This window comes from Brugia malayi (genome assembly GCF_000002995.4).
Source record: "Brugia malayi strain FR3 genome assembly, contig: Bm_v4_Chr3_scaffold_001, whole genome shotgun sequence".
In the NCBI taxonomy this organism is placed as follows: domain Eukaryota; kingdom Metazoa; phylum Nematoda; class Chromadorea; order Rhabditida; family Onchocercidae; genus Brugia; species Brugia malayi.
The window spans coordinates 11,478,475-11,505,601 of NW_025062477.1; the positions used below are offsets into that span (position 1 = coordinate 11,478,475).

The window sequence follows — 27,127 nt, forward strand, 5'->3', positions numbered from 1 at the left end:
AAATAAATAAAATGGAAAGTTTAATGATTAAAGATTATTTTTCTTTTTTTGAGAGAGAGAGAGAGAGAAAAAAAGAGAGAGTATGGTAAAAAGAAGGTATTTTTGCATTAAATAATCAAAAATCGTCATTTAACTAAAATTAAATTAAATTAAATCAAACTTTAATTTAACCCAAATGCCAAAAAGTGGAAATTTTTGTTCATTGAAATGAATATATTGTCATATTGTTAAGCCATATAATCTTATCATCATTATTTTTGTCATACATTTTCATTAGCTTTCATTTTTAGCACTCTAATATCTTTCTTTTTGCGCCTTTCAATCATTCAAATTTAGTAACGAAATCAACTTTTTCCATTACTTCCTAATCCTTTTCATTCTTTTTTTTTTTTTTTTTACAATGATCCTTTCACTTTCTCTCATTATCTTCTCTCTCTATTTAATCATTTAATTAATAATCTTTACTTGCCTGAAAGAAAAAAAAGAAAGGAAAATATGGAAACTGCAGAAAAGTTAAATTTTATCAACAAATATGCAAATGTAATTTAAAATAAAAAATGTGAAAAAAATTAATTTGATGTTAATGAAAAAAATTTGCAAATAATTTTGGTCAAAATTTACAAGAAGCAGCAATAACAATAATAATAATAATAATAATAACAATAATAGTGATAATAAACAATAATAATAATAATAATAATAGTGATAATAAACAATAATAATAATGGTAAAGTAATAATAACAGCAATAAGTAATGATAACCATTTGATATTGTTAGTTTTAATTGTAAACATAATATTTTAAAAATTTCACTCAAATTCCTAATTAATACCAAGTATTAGCAGTTTATTAGAGAAATAGTAAAATAACGTGAAATTTTTTAAAATAACGTAAAATCATTCAACATAAAATTTTAAATCGTTTTTAATAGATTGCAATTTTATTTTATTTTTCATCATTGTATTTTATTAAATTTCAATTATTTGGCCAATATTACAATATTATCAATTAATATTTTTTGAAAATTTATTTGAATGATTAACAAGTTATTTAAAAATTGATTACTTTTTTAAGATAAGTAATTAATGCTTAGTTGCATTAATTATTTACAATGCTTAATGATTACTGTTTAGTATTTTCAGTGTAATAAAATGGTTTCGTATATATATGAAAATTTCTACACATATTTAATAAAGAATAATTAATTTAATTTTTAAATAGTAAACAATTCTATCCATAAATAATTTTTTTTTTTTTTTAATATAAATTAAGATATATTAAGAAAATTTAGCTTTAATGAAAATGATTTGTACAATATCATGATTAAAACTTTAAAAAAAAGTGCAGAAAAATATTTATTCGCATACTTCTACAGCCAAAGATTTTTTTAAATTTAAGTTTGTTTATATGAATTTTCATAATTTTTATTTTTTTTTATTTTTTTACGAAAGAAAACAGATTTATACTAAATTATGAAATACGTAACTTCTTTTTTTGTTCCGTAAAATCACAAACGATTAAATTAGCAATCATTTTTTGATTTTATTTTGAACCTTCTTATATTATCTTATACTAAGAAAGAAGTTCTTCTTATACGTAACTTTTTGTTTTCCTACGTAAAACTATATATAGCAACTTTTTTTTTTTAAATTATTTTATAAAACTTTCGCATTTTTCTTTTGAATGCATTTTGCACTATCAGAAAGAAAATTACTTATAATTATTGAGAGAAGATGAAATTTAATGGAAAATTTAATTCATCGCCAATGAATATTCCAAGAAAGCTAATCAAATTTTTGTTAATTCAATAGGGAAGTCAAAATTTTCACAATGTCTCATACATTTTAAGAGTGAGAGACATTATGAAAAAATCTAATCTATCGATAAGTAAATGATTGTGTGGAATATGACGACTGGGAGATTGCGTAAGTTTAATGAAAGCAGTAAATGAGTTGATTAGAACAGTTTAGTAATTGAAGAAATAATAGAATAATGGGAAATTTTTATGAAATAAAGTGATTGGATTTAAGAGAGTGGTATATGAGAAAATTTGGTAGGACTTGAAATTTTAATTTTGCAGAAAATTTAAAAAAAATTTTTTCTGATTGCTATGTGTTATTACATTATGTCATATTTTATACTATTGGTTCGTCTTGGATATTTATATGATATACACTGATTTATTTTTCTTTGATTGTTTTTTCAGAGCACAAAAATGTTGTGAAAATGTTAGACGAATAATTGTTGGTGAATAATTTATTTATTAGGTATAAATTATTGCTCATTCATTATAATTTATAATTGCTATGTTTTGTAAATTAAATTAGTTGTTACATATTTTTTTGCTTTTAAGTTTTAATCAATATGCAAAAGAAGCAACAAAAAGCTAGGATATGCTTTTGTTTGAATTTTTTTGTCTTACATCATATTCATTTTCTTCATTGGTTTTTTTGTCTTTTCAGTTATTGCATGAGATTAAAACTGCATGAATTCAATTCTTAAACTCGAAAATTTTGGGTCGTTGAAAGGATGCCAGCAATTGAAGATGAATCGAATAGACAAAGCAGTCCAAGAAATCAATTTGCTTTTTGGTAAGTATAATGAATGATTGATTTGATGATCATAAAACTTGTGGCAACACTATGACATTTCTATTTCCTAGGAATTATTTTTTTCTAATTTCTGATATTTCAATATAATTTAGTTACGTTAGTAATTGCAGTTTGTGGTGATATATCCCTTCGATTCTACTTAGAATTTCTTAATTCTGGTCATTATTATTCAGGATAATTGGTTTGTGCAACAATTTTGCATACGTAATTATGCTTAGTGCAGCAGAAGATATACTGTCAGCGGCGGATGGTCCTAAAGCATCCTCCAAAAGCATTGATGATCCTTGCCAGGTTATTTCTCCCATCTTTTTTTTTTTTTTCAACATTTTGAATATCTCCTTTAATAATAACACTGTCTAACAGAAGAAATAGATTACTTTTAGACGTTTGTTATTTATTTATTCTACAACTGTTATTTTTTTTCTCATTCTCTCTTTCTTTGCCTTTAGTTTTTCATTACTAATACATTTGAAATTTTAGTTCTGTTTAAATTTACTTTCTACGCATTTTATCATTGGTAGTTTTTCAATAATTTGACTGCATAACAATTTAATAGTATGCTCTTATAGTTGAATACTATTATTGTTTCAGAATTCAGTTGTTCATCGTCAATGCCAGCCATTATCCACAGGTTCAGTGTTATTAGCAAATATTATACCATGTTTGGTTGTAAAAATATTCTACCCATTTGTTATGCATCGCATCCCTTTTGGGTAAGCACTCTATTCTAAACTAAAAATTCGAAAAGAATTTTTAATCAACTAAATTTTTTTTTCATTAAAGTTAACACTCACGGTCTTAGTTTGAATATATTAATTTAAATTTCAGTGTACGACATTTCTTTGTTGTTCTTCTTCAGATAAGCAGCTTTTTGGTAGTTGCTTTTTCGCGAAATATTGTGATGAGTTTAACTGGTTATTTTTTCTTTCTTTTTTATTTGCTTTATTCTATTAAAAAAAATTAGACTGAATAACTTCTGTATATCTTAATTCTGTTTCAGTAAACTCATTTCTTTTTACTAGGACATATGTTTGCCTCATTTATTTCAACTGAATCTTCTGTTTATGTAGTGTCGAGCATCAATATATTCCAAAATACATTAACTCGGACAAGCTTTATGAAGAAAGTGTTAATTTTTTACAGGTGTTGCTTTAGCGAGCATTGGAGCAGGTATTGGAGAAGTTACGTTTCTTTCACTGACTACCTATTTTCCCAAGTAAGTGATATTTCTTTTTGTCTAGTGTGATCTTTACTCTTTGCATCTTTGAAATGAATCGATCGCTATGTTCATTTTTTAGAAATGATTGTTTTCCAACTATTTATTATTTAGTTACAAGTGATATTATAACTAAATAACTAAATTAGCATTTGAACGATAAAATGTGTTGCGAAGTAATCATTGTTTTTAATTGAGTCATTTTTTTTTTTTTTGAATAAAAGAAATCTGAGACATAACTTTTGATTTAGATATTCACTACTAATAAGTTAAAGTTTCTAATATGAACTTTGTAGTTTCTAATATGGCTTTAGCACTTCTCAAACTTTAATATATTTCAACAGCAATATATTATTGAGACTTTGACCAAAGCGAAGGTTCTTTAGAATTAAAAATCTCGGTCACAGTCTTCCTAAATATTACATAGTTTTAATAAATTTGAGAAAAGTCTTTGAATTCGAAGTATAAACTTTCAATAAATAAATGAATATTGATTGTAGTAGTGTGGTGGGTACATGGTCATCTGGAACCGGTGGCGCTGGAATTTTTGGTTCCTTTGCTTATGCGATGCTAACTGATATACATATGTTGGGATTGACACCACGAAATGCGCTATTGCTTATGCTCATTGTTCCATTTACGTTTGCTCTCACGTAAACTGTTTATCAGTTTTGCTGCTTGTAATATATAGTGGAAATTATTATCAACATTTTCCTAACTTATTATAAGTGTTAATTTTTTGTTTTTTCGTTATCATTATTTTCTTGTTAGCGTTCTACAAATTTTTAGTTATTGGAAATTATTACTATTACCTGGGAACATACATCGCGTATCACTATGTAAACCATCAACATATTTAATTACCTATTCTAGTAAGTTTTTTTTTTTTTCTTTTCATTACAACCGATGAAGTTTAAATTACTTAAATTTTGATATTTTTTTCGGAATAAGGAATAACATATTCTATAGTATACGAATAGTTTCAGCATTGAACAGGCGAAGAAGAAGCGATATAAACAGTAGTGATGAAGCAGCACAACTGATCAGTTAATGTTTCGATATGTTAACTTATACGAAGGCTTTCCGGGCATTAATTATGGGGCCTATTATTATTACATATCTGATACACAGATTTAACCTCTGAAAAGAGGTTTATGATGTTTAGTGTTTAACTCTTTCCCATCCACTTATCATAATCGTCAACTTACTTTTTTTTTAGAAAACATGTTTTTGTTTTTTTTTTTTAATTTTGTTTTTTAATATTTGAAATGTTAATTCGTATTCTAAAGGCTTGAAAAATTTCTTCTTTCTAAGATATTTCATTTTTTTTCAATTTTATAGATAGTTCTGATGTTTCTATTGGCGAAATTGTTTCCATCAATGAGCAACAAAGTTTCAGTGATAAACTGACATTAGCCAAGGTAATATACAGTTTGTAATGTTAATTCCATGCTTTGTGAAAATGAACAAAATAATTTGTTGATGACACTATAGGTTTTTAACAAAGAATCTTTCCATGATTATATCTGATATTAGATATCATTAATGTAGCTATACTGAATGTTTTCAATACTCTTGTAAAAGATAACGTTTTAAGTTAATAGAAATGGTTAATTTGCGTTATGTTAATATAAATTGTTTTTATTATGTGCACAAAATAAATTAATTGAATAATTTATTTTTTTTATTTTGCAGCCTCTTATTTTAAAATATATGTTTCCACTTGCTTTAGTTTATTTTGCGGAATATTTTATTAATCAAGGATTGGTAAGTTATCAGAAATTTTAATTTATTCATTTTTGGAATTATTTAAGTTAAATTTTTCTTCTAATTTTTTTTTTCTAATGTAATGAGTTTTTACTTTATATCATAATGATTACTATTGTTGTTGTATGGAATATTTTCCATATATTGCTTAATAAGAAAAACATGTATCAGCAACTGTAGCATTCTAATTAAACAGCATTTTTTTTTTTATTTCCAAATATCTCACAATCTCATTCTAAAAGATTTCTAAAAAGTGAGATTAAATTAAGCTATAAGTTCAAATGAAAATAATTGATCTATTTTCAACAGTATTTTCATGGTCCATAAAATTTTTCCAATGCTAAATGTGAGAATGTTGCAGCTGGAATTACTTGTATATGATTGTGCACATAGTTTTGGTATTGGTCATCATGGACAGTATCGTTGGTATCAAGTACGTATTATAAAGCTTTTCAAAATTAAAATTGTAATTTATATTTTATAAAGCTAGAATATATTTATATTTTCATTTTTATAGGTACTTTATCAGCTTGGAGTATTTATTTCACGCTCTTCCGTTGAGTTTGTTCAGCTACAATCATCGTTTATACCTCTAATTCCTATTCTACAAGTAAGAGAAAGTATAATTGAAAATTTTTAATCAACATGTACATATTTTCAACAGCTAATATACATTTTCAATTTTTCTTTTGAAACAAAAATGAATTTGTTAGTAGGTAACTGCATTTTGATATGTTTTTACTTGTCTTTCATCTTTTTATTGCTTGTTTTTCAGACAATAAATGCTATCTTTCTATTTTGGGATACGTTGAAATCATTTATACCGCATGTCATTATTGTATTTATTATTGTTTTCTATGAAGGATTATTAGGGGGAGCAGCTTATGTTAACATTTTCCGTTTGCTACATAAGTCGGTGAGTTAACAAATTTGCAGATTACTCATTTGTAATTTCTTTTGAGTTTGATATCACATGTTTCCCTGAACTCACTCAAATTGTCTTCGAAGAGTTTTGGTATTCTCTATCAATTTTAATCGATAAGCTAGCTGATGTCTAGCACTTAATTTTATAGACTTAGTATGATTTTATGCAATTTAAATAAGAAATTACCTAAAAATTATCCACGAATTTTACAACCGCAATATGGTCAATATAAAAAATGTCGAAATGCAAAAAAAAAAAAAACACATTTCGCTTGATATTTACACTCATTTATTTTATCAAATTTGCGATCAGTCTCAGTGAACCAAACATAGTTGTGCGTCAATTATTCTCCACAAAGAAGCTTAACAATTCTTGCCATCAAACAGTTCATACCCATATTTTTTGTTATCATCTCATTGCTGCCAGTCATTCCGATACTGTGACAAAATATTTGTTTTATCATAGGGAGAAGTGATCTTTCCTTTTTTTAAAATTAAATTTAATGCAAGTTTCAGATTCCAATAGAAGGAAGAGAATTCAGTTTGGGTTTCGTTTCGATGTCTGATTCATTTGGTATTGTATGTGCAGGTTTTTTAGCCATACCAGCTCATAATTTCATTTGTAGTATGCCTGTTTAAACCTGTCTCAAATTCTTCTAAAGTGAGCGATTACTTTTGTGACATTGCTCATTTCCTTCTTCCAAACAAAGTTATAAATAGTTTTGTTTTACTTTCCTTTTTTTTTGGAATTTTAAAAAGATTACTGTCAGGACTGACACATTTTAAAAGCTCATGTTTCGGGGGTTGTAATAATTTTTTGTTAAATTTATAAAATTGTAATATCTCAGTTTCTCTTTTCTCATTTGCATTCAGAAGCGTGGGTCTTTCACTGGAAAATGTTTCAATAAAACGAACATTTATCATCATTAATGTAAATATATAGTAGTAGTGAATAACAAAACGAAAAAAGTACCCTGAGCAATATAAGTGACAGTGATCCCTCTAAAATTTGGCTTACAATGATTAGATTGCGGATACATACAATAAATTGATAAAATAATACTGCTCTAAAACTTTCTCTAAAAATTTCCTTTCGGATTCATTTATTTTAAGCATCCAAAAAAAAAAAAAAAAAAAAAAAAAAGGAAATCGACAAATAAATCCAAATTTTCTTAAAATATTGGCTAACATTAGTTAGGATTTCGAAAATTACTTTTTTACCAATCCATAACAATACGAAGGAAATGAATGAATAAGGCAAATACAACAACAAAGAATGCAAGTAATGAATACCTTAATCGACGGATGAAATAAGTTCGATTTTCATTATTACCCTGTGCTCCAACTAACATTCGTTTATACAGTGAACGTTCCTGCTCACGGCATAGCTTCAAACGTGCTTTCAAACGGCGTAGTTCTTTAAGAATAAGCTAAAAAAAAAAATTTTTTTTTGTAAAAACTATTAAGCTAAAGCCTCTCTCTGTTCAAGAACGTTTTGAACATTATAATTAAAAATTGATATGTGCTTAATGTGTATGAAACGAACGAATGCATATTTACATTCTAGTAGAATTGAAATGATTTGAATTTTAAAAATTAACCTCATCATTGGGATCAATCTGATGCGCGATATTCAAAGTATCAATTGCTTCTTCGATAAAATTCAAATTTGCATAAGCATTTGCTCGCCTGAATAGTGCTTTTGTGTTGTTAGCATTCAAATTCAGTGCATTACTAGAAGCGTCCAAAGTTAGCTTCCAATCGCAAAGCTATAAAAAATTATATTAAGAAGTGAGCTAAATTGAATTAACAAGCTAATTATTGTAAATAATACTTAGGATTTGAGATGTAATTGGAAAGTTAATACTTCATAAACATTTATCCAAAATAATCCGCATAAAAAAGAAAAAAAAGATTGGCTACCAAAACAGCTTAGTAATTCGAGAGATACTGATAGTTTAAGCATAATATGAAATATAATATTGATTGAAATAATATTGAAATATTGAATGGATTGTATATGGGACAAAGATCAGTGCATCCTAAGCTCTTTTCTACAATTTTTTAAAATGATTTTCAAAATTAGAAGTATGAAAAATTAATCAAAACAGATAGCAAATCGTGGGAAATCTCGAACCTTTGCATAACAGACAGATAAATTGGAGTAAATCACAGATAATAAATTACGTAGTGTTTCATCTTCTGTAGGTGTATCAATCAATTCGGTACTTCTGAAGAACAGCAAAATTTTTTCAGGAACAAACACTGCAATTTGATAAATTTGAAAGATAATGTAAAATAAAATTCAGCAATGATAATATATTCCTCCTCCCTTCATTTACGATAGAAAAGAAATTTTTAGTCAAAATAAACTGCATGGAATGCTATGAAAGTATTAACAAGCAAAAAAAGAAAAAAAAAAAATTTATCCGCAATCATACCCTTTTTTTTAAATTTCAATTTCATTCCTTTACTTTAAATTATTTTAATTTCAAATTATTCACCTCTTATAAACATATATTGCTTTCTCCAATTCTTTTCTATTGTAGAAATAATTGCCTCTTTCTTTCAATTCCGTAATATGTTTGACTAATTCAGTTGTCTTCAATGTTGTATAAAGTGGTCCATCAGTAATGCAAATCAATTCAATTTCATATTCCATTGTTTGATACGGTGGAATATTACGTTCCGGATCACCTACACTACCATATGCAAAACGATGCTCACTTCTTATGGCATCAATTTCACCTTCATGCATCAATTGCAAAACCATTTCCCATGCTTTAAAAAAAAAAATACAAGTAAAGAGAAGAAAGTAAGTAAAAAGAAAAAAATAAGAGTAATTGTGATTATTTTTATGTAAAACGATACTTACTTTATGTTTTAAATAAAATGAATACACCTAAACTGGCATTAAAAAGTATTTGAAGTTTATTATACACGTGTCCAGCAAAGAATGAATGAAATTTTCTATATGATATCTTATATTTTCTATATAAAAAAATATGCTAAAATTAATATACTTTTCTAATACATAACTAGCCTAAGTCAATTTAAAAGGATAATCTGTTAGATACATAGTAATAAAAGCAATAAAAATTTCAATAAAATATTCTACTTATACTCATAAGATATTTTATTAGTAGTCGATTCTAAGATAAAAGATGAAAAAGAAATATAACATACCATCGATAACCATACTAAAACCAAGAATAAATGTTTTCTCGCTAACATTATCTATTCCAAATCCTGTATCTACAACTCGAACTGTCACCTTCTGACCATTCCGAGCTTTTGGTCCTTTACCAGCTTTCAACACCTGAAATCTATATTCCATTCTAATTTAGTATTGAGCAACTCAATACCAAATTAATTTTTATTGTTTTATAGATCCAAAGCTGATTATAATCTAATTATTCTTTTTTTTTTTTTTTTTTTTTTTTTTTGAGCCAGTTACACTATTTAATTAATTTGAACCATTCATCTATTTCTCGTTTATTTGTTTCAACACTTTTTATTAGAATAACTTGAAAAAAGTCTGAATATTAAAAAAAAAAAAAAATGCATGAGCAATTCAAGAATATATCAAAAGATATAAATTAATACTGCGGGAAACGAATGGTTTACGTTTAAACAGCCTTAAATGAATAAAAAAAAAAAAAATGTTAAAAAATACTAAATTGGATAGACCAGATACATAAAAGTATATTAAACGAAATAGTTCGATGATAAGTCTGATTTAGGCTAAAAATGCTAAATTATATTCAAACAAAATCATTTTAACACTCAGAAATATCTTTATCAACTGATGATATATGTTTGTAGCAGTTAAACCTTTCTAATAAACTAAAAACAATTTTAATTGTATTTGAAAGTTAACTATTATAAAACCATTATCTTATTAAATTGAAAAAACAGTACTTATTAATAAAAGTAATCTACCTTACAAAATAACTGTCCACTACCCAAAATATCGTTCCATTCTTCTGTGGATGTACAGCAATGGATACCATTAGGAACAGAAAGAGATTGCTCTGTACGACATTCTGTTTCAAGGGCATCACTTGATGGACCTCTTGCTTTTGCTGCCAAAGTCTAAAATGCAACAAAGAAAAAAAAAAATGATTAAAATGAAATCATTTTGTTAGAAATTTGAAGTGCAGAAATCAAAAATCTGCAACCAATTAACAGATGTTGTTTTCTTTTTTCTTTTTTTTTTTCAAATAAAGACATTTTAATTGAATTAAAAAAAAAAATTACATGTATTCTTGCAACACCAGCTAGATCAGAATCACTTAATGCAGCACGTTCTTCGTCAACAGAACCATCTAACGATGGTTCACCACTGCTCACTGCACGACGATGGCAATAATTCTAAAAACAGGTATTTAATATAAACTGCACATTGCCAAAACAATTAATTAATTCTTATCAAATTGTAAATTTTTAAAACATTTTTTTTCCTCTCTCTCTCTCTAAAGTTATTTATTTTAAAATATAATTTCGTGCAGATATTATTGAACGTTTGCATATAAATTTATTTATTAATATTATTTATCATTATTAGTCAATATCGCAACATTATGATTAAAGCAAGAGAATAAATTTTGCTGAATACTTTGAAAATTAGCCATATCCATCACAGTCGTTATGTATTTTACCACATAAGAAAATAAGACAAATGTAGGTGAACAGTAATCAATAAAAATAATAAAACAAAGAGGAAAAAAAAGAGAGTGTAAAATGATAAGCAATTAATAGGAACCTCATTTTTATTATTTGCATCAGTGAGTCGTAATTCTTCGTCATCTTCAATCCAGTTACAGGTTGACATACCAAAGTTGTTTCCCAATTTTCAGCCGTTCTTTCTCTTTTTTGTTTTAACGCTCTTTTCTTCAAGTTCTTACTGTTCTTTAAGTGCTTAATTATTTATTTGTTCATCTTTAAAAAAAGTTCATGAAGAATCGAAACAAAAGTATATGAAGAAATCCTAGAATATTTAACCGTAACAGGTCTGTAAGAAAGTAATTTCTAACTTCATTAAAATTATCATAATGCCATAATTAGGGTAGTAGCGTTTTTCATTGAGATTCGATTAGAGGAAGCAAAAATATGGTAGCAAATGAAGTAGTTAAATCAAACTGCTGCTTGAATTGAACATAAAACAATAACATCTAAGTTTAGCCAAATAAAATATTACTATTAAAATAACTAAATAGTATTACTTACAAAACTCAATTAATTTATTAATTACAAAAACTTTTAATTACAGAACTTAATTCATTCTATTACTTCATTATATTTATCAAAATAATCAAAAATAAACATAAAATTTATTACAAATGCAATAAGAATAAAAAGAAAACTACCAAAAATGAATGAATTTAAAAAAACAAAAACGAATAAAAAATTACAAAAATATCACTATCAATCCATTTAAATACTATAAAATATTTTATATAATTTAAAAAAGAAAAAAAGAAAAAAACCTACTAAAAATATGACAAAACCCACTCACAGCAAACTTCAGAAATTACAGAACATCGATGTGAACGATTGAAATATTAGCAATGAGACTGTAAACTTTCAGCATTCACCCACTATGCAATACTTTATGTCTCTACATTTTATTTTTTGTACAAAAATAAAAAAAAAAAGTGAGAATAAACATAGTTGCAAATTTATCAAAAAATTTTCACAATTATTTCTAAAACTTTTCCATTTTTCAAATTTTTTTTTTTTAAATTAATACTATAAAAAATGTTAAAATTTTCTTCATAAAAAAACTATTAATGCATAAATTGCTAAAAAAAGAAAAATTTAATGCTGTAAAAAGTATTATTTGAATTTTTCACTATTAAAATGTATTAATACATGAGTTGTTTAAATTAAAAAAAAAGTTTCATTATTAAATGTTAAAATAATTTTTTTTGATTTTCAAATGATAACAAATTAAAATAAATCTTTTGATGTTTTTTTTTTTTTTCTCATAATTTTTTTTCTTTTTTCATTTTTAATTTAAATATCTTTTTATAATTCCCTTTTTTTCTCATCTTTTTATTTGTATTATATGTTCATTTTTTTCAAATCTCTTATTATTTTACCAATGTTTTTTTGACAGTTTTAAAGATTTAATTATTTTATATGTTTTCTTTTTTTTTTTTAAATATTTGAATAGTTTATTGAATATAATCTTTCTTTTAGCTGTGGCAATGTTTATTTTCAATCTTAGAAAAATATTATTGTTTAATTTATCCAAAATTTTAATTGTTAGCATAGATGCAGTAGTAATTCATATATTTATTACTGGTTATATAAGTTATCATTTTATTTTTCTTTTTCTCTTTATTTCATTTTGTATTATATATTTATCTTTCAATTCTCCTATTATTTTACTAATATTTCTTACTGCTTAATTTTTTAACTATTATTTCATTTTTTAATTATTTTATATTTTTATTTTTAGTCTTATTTATTGATTTTTTAAGATTTATTTATCGTTTTTTTTTTTCAAAAATAATTCAATTATTTTATATTTTTATTTTTTTTTTCTTTTTAATATTTGCTTAGTTTCAAAAGTATTTTGGTTTCTTTTTGAATTTTTTGTTTGCATTTTTTTCATCATTATAGTATATCAATTTTCATCGACTTTCATTTATATCATAAGTTAAAATGTTTTGATTAGTATTACTAAGATGATTGTTCAAATATTCCAATTTAAATGATAATTTTGAAATTAGTATAAGTTTCAGTAATAGCTCAAATTTAATCTAAATCTTATGAAAGGTTTCTTTTTTTTTTTTCACCTTACACTATAAATAATTTGTTAATAGAATAAGTTATTAAATAGCTCTAAAAAAAATTTACTTTAAATTACTTACTCTTAAATTATCAAAATTAACACTCTTTAATGAGCAAAATTTTCCTATCAAATGGAAACAAATTACTTATTATAATGATATGTAATAAAACCCTAAAATTTATTACGATTTAATGCAATTTTGTCTTTTTATTTCTATCAATTCTCTTACCTGAGAAGGCATCTTTCTACTTGAAATTTACCTGAGAAGGTATTTTCGACCTGAAATTTACCTGAGATTATTCACTATTTTTTGACTAGTAGATACCATTCATATCACAATCAATTGATATGATAATGCATTCGCTTCTAACTTTATCTTTTTGCTATCAATTCTATTAAAAATTTACCTAAGATTATTTCATTATTCAAATGATATGATTATCTTTTTTACCTGAAATTTACCTGAAATTATTCATCATGTACTGACAGGTATTTTTCATATTTTAATCAGTGATTTGGTAATACATTCGCTCATGAAAGCAAACATTTATCATCTTTCTTTCCTTTCTTTTTTTCTGTCTAATTTCTATTTTCAACTTTTAATTTTTTTTCTCTCTCTTTCTTTTTTTTCCGTTTCATTTATTTCTCATTTTTCTAGTTTTCCATTCGTATATATTTTTTTTTTTTAAATTTTGAACATTTTCAATTTTCAATTTTTTTTTTTGTATGTGATATATCATACAAAACAAGTACCATCATTCAACAATATTTTTAAAAATATTTGTCGAATGTTTTTGGAATTTTTTTTTTTGTAATTATCAAAAGCTTCACAAATGCACATTTTTTGTCATCATTTCATCAATTTTGAATTGTATTTTATCAAAGTAATTTTGTCGTGCATAAAAATAATTTTATAATTTTTTAATCTTTATTTCAAATAAAAAAAAATATATATAAACGAAATAAAATAAATTGCAATTAATTTAAAAAAAAATTTTTTTTCTTTTTACTATAAAAGAGAAAAAAAAAAGTGTTTTTGATTAAATTAATTAATCAATCATATATAAATTCTCTAATATCAATTTGACCAATTCTTATTTCCTCCCTTTTTTTTTGAATTTAATTTCATATTTCAATTAGATAAACTTTTCCCCACATCCTACATTATTACAATTTAAATTTTACTCTCTCATTTTTTCACTCTTCTGATCTCTTTTAGTTGATACTAAATCAAAATGCATTTTTCTTCGCTTTTTTTTTTTTTTTTTTTCTAATTTTACGCTATTATCGTTTATTTCTACTTACCTATGAATACAATTGTTCTTATCTTTTCTTTTTTTCTAGGCTAAAATATTTATTATCTATTTTTACCTTCCAAAAAAAAGAGAGAGAAGAGAGAGAGAGAGAGGGTGAAAAGAAAAGAAAGAAAGAAAAGAGCATTCCAAAATAAATCATACATATTGCCTAAAAAAAGCAAAAAAAAACTGTTATTTTTGAGAATGATTCCATTCATTTATGTACGACGAATATAAAATGCAAAGAAAATTTGTGAGCGATCATTTTGTATAATTTTTTTTCCGTTTTTTTCATACGTATATTTGTATCGAAATTTTATATCTTTCTTCCTTTTCTGTCCTTTTTTTTTTTTTTTTTTTCATCAATGATAAAAATGAATGGAAAGAATCAATAATATATTTAATATGGAAGTAGAAAGAGGAGAACTGAGAGAGCTGAGGAGAAGGGGAGGGTAGATGAGATGAGGGGGAGGGCGAGGGGAGCGGGGAGGGGGTCAAAAATCGAAGAACATCTCATAAATGATTGTTTAATATTGGCATACCTTTTTTTACATTTCTCACTCTTCCATTTTCATTTTCTTCTCAATTTCAATACCTGTTGTAAAATATGTTACATTTTTAAATAGCACTAATCATTATCATTATAATTATATTCAACCAGTGACTATCATTATCACCAATCGCTATCATTATCACAATCGTTATTTAATCATTGTTATGATCATCATCTAATCATCATCACCAACATCATTATTGTTATTATCATTAGCACTGTCATAATCAACCATCATTATGTAATTATCACAATTTATCAGCATTATCTAATCATCATATTCATCATAATCGTTATCATCATAATCATTATTATCGTCTAGTGATCATTATCAGCATAATCCCATAACATTGTTACTGTTACAATTTTAAATAGCACTATTATCATCTTAATCGTCATCATCATCATCATATAATCATTGCAACCAATAACTATTATTATTACCAATCGCTATTGTTATCGCAATCGTTATCACAATCGTTATTTAATCATTATTATAATCATCATCTAATCATCATCATCAACATCAGCTCATACATCTCATGCTAGTAAATCAGAAATTTTACAATTTTAAATAGCACAATTATCATTATAATTATCATTATCATACATTATCATAATTATCACAACTACTATTTTTCATATCTGCTATACTTGTTAGATGTGAAATGTTATATAATTTGCAGCAAACTGTCATATTTTAAAATAACAAAAGTGTCTATTATTTAGGATTAAAAAATGCATAAAATAATTTTGATAAAATAAATAATAAAGTAATTATATCAAATTCCCAATAATTAAATAAATAAAAAAATGAAAAAAAAAAAAAAAAAAAAAGATTATAATAGAAATGTAAGAATTTGATAAATTATTACAATATATATATATATGATAGAAAATAGAAATTTAAATTTTGCATCCTCCTTCATTAGTTCAGTTTTTTTTCATTTGTATGAAAAGAAGGAAGTAATTTATAAAGGAAACCTGAAAATGTTTTTCACTTCATTGCTGCTTGCTCCTTACTTACATTTCACCTCCACCCTTCTTCATCTTATCATTTTTGCTCTAATGTGATGCTAAGGAAGAAGAATGATAGTTTACAGATTGTTATCAATTGATAAAAAAAGAAAGAAAGAAAGAAAAAAAATTTTTGTTCATTTTCATTGCTCCATTTCTAAATGATTTCTTATATTTTGCGCATTTTTTCAACAATCTTCCGATCCTGTTTGTTGAAATTTTTTATTTTTTTTTTAAGTAATTTCTTCACTTTTATTTCTTTCAAAATAATTATTTTTGTTTTATTTTAATATTTCCTTTTTTTTTTTTTTTTTCACCTATTTTCTTGATATTCAATCATTTTATAATGTTAACAAATTAGATAATTACCAATTACAAATTTAAATTAATAGCTGAAATTTTAAGATAAATTTTCAATATGAATAAGATTTTTTTTGTTAACATTACAAATTGCTTTATGTAAATAAAATTTCATGCTTTATGAAATATCGTTTTAATCGAATTACTAAAATAATTTTATCATACAATAAATAAATTTTACGATATTTATACTTCTAATATTTTTCTAAAAAGGTAATAATGCCATTTATTAGACTTATGTATTCTTTATATTTATGAGAATTTTGTAAACTTTTTGTATTTTTTTTTTCCTTTCTTATTGAAAATATCTTACATTTATCTACTACTATTTTATAGTTCTTTTTATTACTTCAAAAAAAAATTTTTTTTTAAGCTCATTATTGTATAGCTAATTTAATAAATAACTTTATTGTATTATCATAAGTTTTAGATAGTTAAAAACTTAGCTTAAATCATACTTAACTATATTATTATATTATTTTTCACATTTTATAAATCATCCACATAGCAATAAAATTTTAATGAACGTATAATCATATTTTCATTTTTACAAATTTAAGAAATAATGAGAGGAGAAAAAATTTCCTTTCACTGATAATACTTTTTCATTTTCTTATCTTCTTTATCAGTGAAAGAAAATTTTATTTTTATCGTTTCCATCATACATATTTTTTCCATATTTGACAATCATACCAATAAAGCTTATCAAATTGTATAATTTAATAATATTTCATATTTATATTTTAGGAATGGAATATTTTTCAAGAAAATATATTTCTAATAATAGCCTTATGATAAGCTATTATTTGAAATATCTGATAAGCTTTTTTGTGATATCATTTACTTTCCTTTATTTAGCTAATTTAACTTTCTTTTCTTTTTTTCGGAATTTTTTTGTTTTAGCATTACTCTTAAACATATTATTAATCTTTAATTTATTTCCTATTCAAGAATAATAATGCAATTTTGAGTGTAGAAGTTAATAAATTGTTTAGTTTATTTTTTTACTTTTTTTAAATTATGATTTTTTTAAATAAGTTAAGTGATTATTAAATAATTATTATATTCGTTGCTTTCTCAATCACTAAAAAAATCAGTATTAGCCTAATTCATCTTTATTATTGTAGTATTAAATTTAATTTTTATTTTTCTATTTTTGTTTACGTTTCATATGTAACAAATTATACGCAAATATTACTAAAATTTAAATAATAAATCAAATTAAATAATTATGAAAGAATTATATTGTTGTAATTGATTTTTAAGTTGTGATTTTTTTCATATTTATATAGGTATATTACATTGCTGCTAATCATTTAAATAATCGGAATATGTTATTAACTTTATTTGGTTATTGTTATTGTTGTTGCTGTTATACTGTTATTGTTTGTGTTATTGTTGAGATATTTGAAGTTGTGATGAAAAAGAAGGAAAAAAGAAACTAACAATAAAACATTAGCAATAACTGATTGAATGAATGAATAATTCCTTCATATTAAATTTAACCATTTACTATAAAAGAAAATTATTTTATTTTATAGCATAAAAATTTATAATTAAACAAAAAATTTGTAAACAAACATATAATGTCTAATATTAATCTTTTTTTTTTTTCTTTCAAATGTAAAAAAAAATTCAATCAATTTAAAATGAAAATAAAGAATTTTTATTTTCTTTTTTGTAATTTTAAACGGATGGTAATAATAATAATAATAATAATAATAATAATAATAATAATAATAAGCCATTTATCATTTTTTTTATAAAACTGTGAAATATTTTCCCTTATAAAATTACAAAATATCTTTTTTTTATTTTATATTTTACAAAATTATGTTTCAATATTTCATTGTATTTTTTATTTGTTTCAAAATTATATTTTTTTCTTCACGTTAAATTTTATTAAAATACTAAAATCATGCTTCCCCTTTTTTTTTTTTTTTTTTTTTACAAAATTATCGAACATTTTTGCTTTATAAAATAAATTTATCTTTAAACAAAGAAAAAAAAAATGTAAGAAATAGATGGTGTAATGAATAAATAGAAACAAAGAGATACAAAAAAAGGAAAAAATAGGTTAAAAGTTAGTTCTTCTTCATTTTTCTTTCTCTCTGTATCTCTTATTTTAGATTCAATTGAAATATTTGGTTCAATTCAAATGTTTAAATTCAGTTTAAAATTTTGCATTCAATTTAATCTCTTTTTTTTTCGACACAAATTTAAATCTTTGCTTTCAATTCAGCTCCTTTGATTTAATTCAATTTTTTAAATTCAATTTAAAATTTTTTCAACTACATTTTTTTTTTTTACAATTCATCGTTAACTTACTCATCATTTATACATTCATTTTGTATATTGTAATAAAAGAAAAGATAGGAGAGTGAAATAAAGTGCAAAAATGACAACAAAAAAAAAAGGAAAGAAAGGAAAAAAGAAGAGAGAGAGGGAATCATTAACAGGTTTCCCTTCTCCCTCTCTCTCTCTCTCTCTCTCTTTAAATCACATCACAAAATTATTTGTGAAATACAAGTAGTAGTAGTAGTATCAGCAATACAAATAACAGAGTAACAGCTGGTACCAAAAAAGAAAGGAAAAAATTTCTTTTTTCTATTTTAAATAGGGTACCAATTTTTTTTTTTTTTTTTTTTTAAAATGGTAACAAACATTTATTATCAAATCAATTCATCTTTTCCTCTTCTTTTTTGCTTTTTTCTTCTCTTTTTTCGTGTTAATTTTAATAGACTTTCTTTGTTTTTTTTTTTCTTTTTTTCCAAGAAAATATATTTCATTTTTAAAAATATTTCTTCCCCTCCTCTCTTTTTCTTTTCCTCTCTCTCTCTCTCTTCATTTCTGTTTGTTTGTTTACTACAATGAATGTGTTATTTTTGTTTTGTTTTGTTTTGTTTTGTTTTTTTCACTCATCTAGTTTCTCCATCGCAGTGTTTCTTTCTTCCTTTTTCATCTTCTCATTTTATATTATTCATTCTTTAAATAAGTTACTCTCTCTCCCTCTCCCTCTCTCTCTCTCTCTCTCTCTTGTTCTTGTCATTATCCTTATTTTATCATATATAACATTTTTTGTCGTCGTTTGCTTTCTTTTTTCCCAAGCATATCATATTACTGCATGAAATTGGATAAATTCATTTTCATTATTAACTTTATTTGTTTACTTATTTACTTACTTATATCTAAAACTACTTTCATCTAAACTATATCATTTTTAAAGGTAAAAAAGTATGAGTAAATTAAGAATTGTAAATGAAAGATATTTTATTTGAAATAAAAAGGATAAATTTATCATTTACATTTCTATTTTATCTTAAAATACAATAAATCAATCGATTAATAATGTATTTTATCAGTAAAAATTGCACAAAATAATTCGAAATCAATCAAAATTTGTTTTAATGCTTGTTTACAAAATAAGAAATTAATGATTGATCACATATATATTTCAGAATTGAATTTACTCGAGAACTAGATTCTTACTCGAGAATTAAATTTACATTTACCTTACCATTTTCAATCCTTTCAAATACACCATTTATAACCTATATCTAAGTTTAGAAATTTTTTTCTATTGGTTGAAATATTTCTTTCTTTCTTTCTTTTCCTCCCTCTCCTTCCATTCTTCCTAATTGTAGCAAAATGGGCGCTTTTGATCGAATTGGTCGAATGATTAGTCATCTCTTCCATTCTCATCTCTTCTTTTTATAAAACATACCTTTTTTTTTCTCTTCCTTTCTTCGTGATTATTCATTTGTTATCTGTGCATGTGCATGTGCGTGTGCGTGTGCATGTGCATGTGCGTGTGCGTGTGCATGTGCATGTGCGTGTGCGTGTGCATGTGCGTGTGCATGCACATGCACATGCACATGCACATATTTGTAGGAACAATTTTAATAGCTCACTGAGAGAATTACTAATTAATAAGATAAAAAAGGGAAAGTTATAATAGATATATGTTATTGTTTATTTGTTTACCATTATTAGTAATAAATAAAAATGATAATGCTATTGTTTATTTATTAGTTAGGAAGTAGATAAAAAAGAAATGACTGATATGAGAAATACTCGTACTTATAATTCTTGCAACTCTATGACCCTACCATTTTCTTTATTTTATTTTTTTTTTTGTTTTTGTTTTTGGTTAGGATTAGTTTTAGTTTTTTTTTTTTTTTGGTTTTTTTTTAATTAGTTTTTTTTTTTTATTTCATTAGTTTTATCTTTTCACTTTTGAAGTTCAATTTTTTCTCTTTTTTTTTCGCTCTTTTTCATTATTATTATATTATTTCGAATTTTCTTTTTTCTTCCATATCTCCATTTTGATATTTCAAATCGGATGACTTGTTAATTAACATATATAAATTGAAGCAACTGATGAATGTATTCAATCAAGTGATATATTATTGATAATGATGTAATAATACTCATAAATATTTGCTATATTAAATAATTCATTTCATTGATTTCTATTGAAATATTTCATTTCGTATATTCTATCAAAATATTTAATTTTATATATTATCGCAAAATTCCAAGTGTCAACAGAATGCTACTAATATAGCAGTAAATTAGAAAAATTCATTTCGATAAAATTATTTTTCCATACTATAATGTGAATAATTTCCTGAATTTCTCGCTTTACTGATGTGAATAATTTCTGAATTTCCTGATTTCCTAATTTGAAGAATTTCCTGAAATAAGCTTGTGAAAGTTTTTTTCAAAAGAAAAAAAAATATAGTACTTACTCATGTAAAAAAGTTTACAATCGAAATTAAAATGAAATTGTATGTAAATTTTAACATATCAGTGTCTATTTTAGCAGTATGCAATCATAAATAAAAAGAAAACACAAATGTTATTGTTGTAGAAGTATGATTAGATAATTCGTCAGAATTTATTTCTTACATTGTATTTTATAATTAAATAATTAATAATGTAACTATTCATTAAAGTAATCTTATTTAATGTATTTGAGGAATGCTAATATAAGGATTATATTAAATTATATTGGAGGAGTGTATATTCGATAAGTTTATATTCTTTCATGATTTACTGATATGTTAATAAATTCTTGAAATAAGCTTGTATAGCTTTTGAAAAGAATCAAAGTGATTCTTATATATTCACTTAATCTATCAATTTTACAAATCTCTAAAATGTGCTAAAATATTAAATAAAAGTAATTTTTTTTTTGGCTTATGTAAAAGTAAATTTTTACCATATTTTCCCTAACAGTTAATTTTATTTATACTCTGAAATGTTTTCAATTGTTTAATAGAATAAAAAAAATATGGACTTCATCTATCTAATATATGTATATTTTCTATTTCAAGTACATCACGTGATATTGTATATATATATTTACGTGAAATTTTTCATTATTCATTGTTTGGTTGACGAGAAATTTACACATATTCTTCCCAAATTTTACGATTTTTATTTTCATAATGTCACATGGAATCAAAGCAATGAGAAGAAATGAATGTGATAGAAAATGCTGAGTGAATTCATTTAAAATTAAAGTTACTAGACACTTTTATCATTATTATTATCATTATTGTTATTATTATTATTACTGTTATTACTATCAATTATTATTACTATTTCACTATTAATTAATTTTAAATATATTATTTATTATTATCAATCATTACTATTGTTGTTATTATTATCATTACTATTAATTAATATTATTTATCATCATTATCAATCATTATTATTATATTGTATTTATTAGAGAAATTTATTATGGATGATATTTAGATATTTTAATACAAACAAAATCCCACTTAGAATTGTGTAGTATGAATTCTCTTATATTCACTTAATCTATCAATTTTACAAATCTCTAAAATGCGCTAAATTAATGCGATTAATTTTGTTTTTCTCATCAAATCAAGATTTAATTATTTATGACCTACCTGAAACAAAAAAAAGACGAAAAAATCTATGAGAGAATTATATCGATAACCGAAATATTCTGCACTTATACTATACTTTCTTACTTATTACTTATACTTCTTTAATTTATACCAATAAATAATATGATGAGTATATTTAGATAAAACTGAAATATAAACTCAGTCTTTCTTCTCCCTTTTTTTCATTAATATATTTGATGTGTTAATCAAATATATAATTTCTAGTCTTTTTTTTTTTTTCATAACAATAATTGAATTTCAAATTTTGAAAAATAAAAAAAACTCATTTGATTGCATTATATATTCTGTTACTGCTGTTTTCCATATGGTTTTGCAATAATTTGGAATCATTTTTGTGGATGACAGCTTTTTTATTCTTGGAAGGACAATTTAAGGGAAACAAAGAACTGAATGATGTGAAAGACTAATCTACCATAAAAATAAAAAGTATTTATTAAAAGATATATTTTTATATATGAAAGTAGGACTGAAATATAAAAAAAAAAAGTTGTGCTTTCTCTGGATTTTTTGATGGCATTTTTCTCCTTGTTTTTTTTTTTTTTTTTGTTGTTTGCTTGTTTGTTTACCGTTTTTTTTCCTGTTTATTTGTCTTGCCTTAGTTGAGAAAAAAGAAAAAATAATATTGTAATTAAAGATATCTAATCATTTTGTTGTAAAATGAATTATTGATTGATTGAATTGTATTTCTTATTTTAGAGTTGTATTTTTTTATGTTTTTTTTTTCTTGTATTTTTGTTTTCTTATTTTGTATAATTGTATTTTCTTTATTTTTTAGTGAAATGTAACACTAAAAAAACAAAGAAAATAAAAAAAAAAAACACAAGTTAATATGAAGTATTACCTGAGAATATATTAAATGAGAAAAGTAAGGCTCTTCTACCTATCATTTGCTTACTTTATTAATAATTCGATTAAGCTTTACTTTAATTTATCTTTATGTTGAAGTTATTTATTGATTTCTCATTAACACTTTTCAAATTACATTTGGATAGATAGTTTTTTGAAATTTTCCCAAGCGTATCTTTCATTTTTCTTTCCCTCCATTCTTTTCTAATATATTACTCGGCGATATTTCCGGTAAATTGATTCCGATCGGGTTTGATTGTATACGGCACAGAATATCTCACCATAATTTATCTGAGAGACTTTTTTTTTTCTATATTATTTCATTTTTTTTTTTTTTTCTTTTTTTGTATATCTATGAAAAAAAGTAGTAAAAAAAAAACAAAAGGAATTAGAAGAGAATTGAATGATCTGATTCGCTGTTAATCAAGTATTACTATATGAAAATTTTTATGAAAATCTTATATGTTTGTTACTTTTTATGAAAATCCATAATTATATAAACAATTAGTAAGAAAGTAGTATTTTCAGTTAGTATTATCGATACCGGAATCAATATCATTGGGAGTTAGTATTACAGGAAATAATGTCAGTTATCAGCGATCAATCTGGAAGTTAGTAATACCGGAAATATCGACATCAGAGATCAACCTGGGAAACTTCACCTAATTTAACATTTTATATTTCCTAATGCAGTTAGCAATTTCTTTGGTTATCTAGCTGTATGAGTATTGCTTAGTTCGTCATAAAGCTAGACGACCGGAGTAATAGCTTCTGTAATTGACATCTTTTATTGTCACGACGTCCTTAAAGTCTTTACTAGCTTCTGCTAAAAAAAAAGAAAAGAAACAAAGAAGCTCCAAATAGTTAAAATTGATTACGATCACGTGTATTACATTGATGAAATGACATGTATCACGTGAAATGGCGTGTAGAGATTTGTAAAAAGAAAGACAATAATAGATTTAGACAATCGTCGTTACTAAATTGAAATAATTGAAGTGACAAGACAGAGTTTAAAATGTTGGAAAAGTAGGAATTATATAATATTTTACAAAATTAGGATAATTAGAAGAAATTTAGGGACTAAAAAAAATTAGGTTTCTTTTAAAGAGTAAAAATAATGAGTGAATTAGGGGAGTAAACTGATTATGGTCAATTAATATTTCTGGATAATATATGTAATTTTAATAAATTTTTGATAATCAATTAGCTATTGTGATTTTTTTTTTTTCTAATACTTACAGAATTCACTGGAATATATATTTGTAAAGTATAGCAAATTTAGATTTGGAAAATGATTTTATATGTTGGCCATTTTTATTGATGCATGTTAGGACTTAGATTTTGAAATTCTCAGTGATATATTATTCATTTATTGACAAATCTCAATTTATGATACATTTCGGGTTTTTAGAAATATGCATATCTTTAATAGATTTTTAATTTTAGGTATTTAGAAATATGCATGTCTTTAATGGATTTTTTAATTTCAGGTGTTTGGAAAATATGTGTTTTTTAATGGATTTTTTAATTTCACATATTTAGAAATATGTATATCTTTAATAGATTTTTGAATGTGTGTTAATTTGCAGTGCTTACAAACTTTCACTCTTCAAATAGTTCTCAAAAAAAAAAAAAATAAATCTATTTCTATTTATTATCACAGTTTATAATTTCTGACAAAATTTCGCATAAATTCAAATTTTCTTTCACTGTGAATCAAGAAAGAAATCTCTAAATAGGTTTGCAAAAATGAAATGAGAAATTAATAATTTTTAATATTACAAAATCAAGCACAAATCATTAAAAATCATAATACCTTCACTTTTTTCAAGGGACGTATCGATGATACCTGTAAAGTTAATGTGTACAAAATAATTAACAAAATATAATTACATATGTTATCACAAATATATTAAATAATTTTACGCTACTATCACTTACATTCATGGACATACGTACGTAAATTAAAAGATTTCAATTATACGTACGTACTTTTACCATCAAGACAACATATACAATCATACTTCAATTATAATAAAAGTTATCTTTTTATATGTATATTTTATACGAAAGATAATTATTAAAGGATATTTTATTTACATTACCTTAATATTAATATTAGTTCAAGAAGAGTGAAATAATATTTACCACCGGTAGGATTAATTCTTATTGAAATTAATTTCATTTCAATAACAGGTATGTTCATTTTTGTACTGTTCACTTTCTGTAATTTATAAATTTAATTCAAAAGATGTTGAAATTATTTTTTTTTATCTCTTATCATGCGTATTTTTTCTTTTTTTTTTTTTTTTTTCTTTATATTTTATACTTTGGCAAAAAAGAGAAAAGAAAGGAAGAAAATACCGATAAAATCTAAATAGAGACTAATTCATTTAAAAAAATTTAGGAAAATGAGAATTGAAAAAAAAAAAAAAGGGAAAACTAGATTAAAGATGATGGTACCTGGTGGTACGTATTTTATATATTATCCATCACCTCGAATTCAATGAATTCATTCGTCAAAATGAGACTTTATGTGCACAGATTACGCATATCGTATGGTAGAAAGGAAGAAAAAAGAAAAAAAAAAGGCGTAAAGTTTATCAAATTTTTGAAATGTAAATTATAGCATTTCTTTTTTTTTTTTTTCGAAATGAATTAAGCAAATTTTCATATTATTCATTTTATTATTTAAAATAATTATTTGAAATTAAAGTACTATTTAAAATAACATTATCTTCCATGTATGTGCATGTATATTTAAAGTGTAAATTCTTATGAATGATAAAAAAATGTACCATCCCCCACATCTAATATCAAAATTTTAGATTATATGAAGTCATAAAGATCAAAAGAATTTCTCGTCTATGTAGTATAAACAAATATTATTGAATACCGACTATTAAAATTGGATAATCGTAATGCATTGTCATTGATATCGTGATTGGAAACAAAGGAACAATAGCGCTTTTTGTTGTATGTCAGATATTTTTGTGTTTATTGCTGTACATTTGCGCCGGTGAAGAAAGCAGCTACATCAATCAATAAATGCACAATAAAGGCAATAATTTATGATTGGAATTCTACATGCTAATGGATAATCAATCAATTTGAAAGCATCAAAATTCATTTGTGCAATTTATATTTGTTTTTTGATCGATTAATTGAAATATTGGTCAATAAATATATGTTTTCTTATTTTTTTTTTTTTTTATTGATTGTTAATATTAATAATTAAATTTATCTTATTGGAATTGTAATTGTTAAGTATGTTGTTGTTATTAATCGTTTATTTTATCGGAATAAAAAAAAATTTAATTTGTCATAATTTGTGATTAATCCAAGAAGAAAAGAATCAAAAAGACAGAATTATCTCTCTCTTTCAAACAACATTTTTTGAAAGTAACATGCATACGAGTGACATACACTTTAAATAAATAAATAAACATTTATATATATATATATAAATATAGTCTTTATACAGGAATCGTATATATCAATTCAAACGTGTTATCATATCAGTCTACGTTTCATAGTAATTAATTCAGTTTACATTCCATTCATATTTTTTGTTTGCTAAAATATAAAAATATTACTGAATCAAAATAAAATGCCAAAATATAAAAATATTATTTTTATGATAGATCAAAATAAAATCTCATTGTGTTTTCTTTGCACTATACAAATTTCATACTTGTTAACATTGAAAATTTAGGAAAAAAACTTAAGAGAAAAAGAATAAAGATTAAAAATCCAAGAATGATATTTATTACTGAAATCTGAA

The 27,127-nt window shown here is 23.8% G+C and overlaps 2 protein-coding genes and 2 further genes across 5 annotated transcripts; 3 read left to right on the forward strand and 1 right to left on the reverse strand.

Annotated features, from left to right (window-relative positions):
• Positions 1–2,529: 2,529 nt before the first annotated feature.
• Positions 2,530–7,158, forward strand: Bma-cln-3.2 (Uncharacterized protein; the record flags this gene model as incomplete). 2 transcript variants are annotated; one of them, XM_043080883.1, is made up of 14 exons in its annotated part: positions 2,530–2,591; positions 2,786–2,903; positions 3,204–3,325; positions 3,441–3,526; positions 3,756–3,828; positions 4,329–4,481; positions 4,618–4,700; positions 4,809–4,874; positions 5,170–5,249; positions 5,524–5,595; positions 5,957–6,028; positions 6,113–6,205; positions 6,371–6,511; positions 7,036–7,158. In XM_043080883.1, the coding sequence occupies 14 exons, from the start codon at positions 2,530–2,532 to the stop codon at positions 7,156–7,158; spliced, it is 1,344 nt and encodes a 447-aa protein (XP_042936817.1). The 2 variants fall into 2 exon arrangements, with proteins under 2 accessions (XP_042936817.1, XP_042936816.1); XM_043080882.1 differs by having other exon boundaries at positions 4,815–4,874.
• Positions 7,159–7,736: 578 nt separating this feature from the next.
• On the reverse strand, positions 7,737–11,353 carry Bm10195 (Uncharacterized protein; the record flags this gene model as incomplete). Its single annotated transcript, XM_043080884.1, has 8 exons — positions 7,737–7,949; positions 8,121–8,288; positions 8,657–8,750; positions 9,024–9,300; positions 9,706–9,838; positions 10,462–10,614; positions 10,780–10,893; positions 11,285–11,353. 8 exons carry the CDS (start codon positions 11,351–11,353, stop codon positions 7,737–7,739), a joined length of 1,221 nt encoding a protein of 406 aa, XP_042936818.1.
• Positions 11,354–18,955: 7,602 nt separating this feature from the next.
• On the forward strand, positions 18,956–19,053 carry Bm15674. Its single transcript, XR_006228022.1, has one exon. The product of XR_006228022.1 is annotated as a pre-microRNA Bm15674 (primary transcript).
• A 1,305-nt stretch (positions 19,054–20,358) lies between these two features.
• Bm15671 lies at positions 20,359–20,428 on the forward strand. Its single transcript, XR_006228021.1, has one exon. The product of XR_006228021.1 is annotated as a pre-microRNA Bm15671 (primary transcript).
• Positions 20,429–27,127: the final 6,699 nt, after the last annotated feature.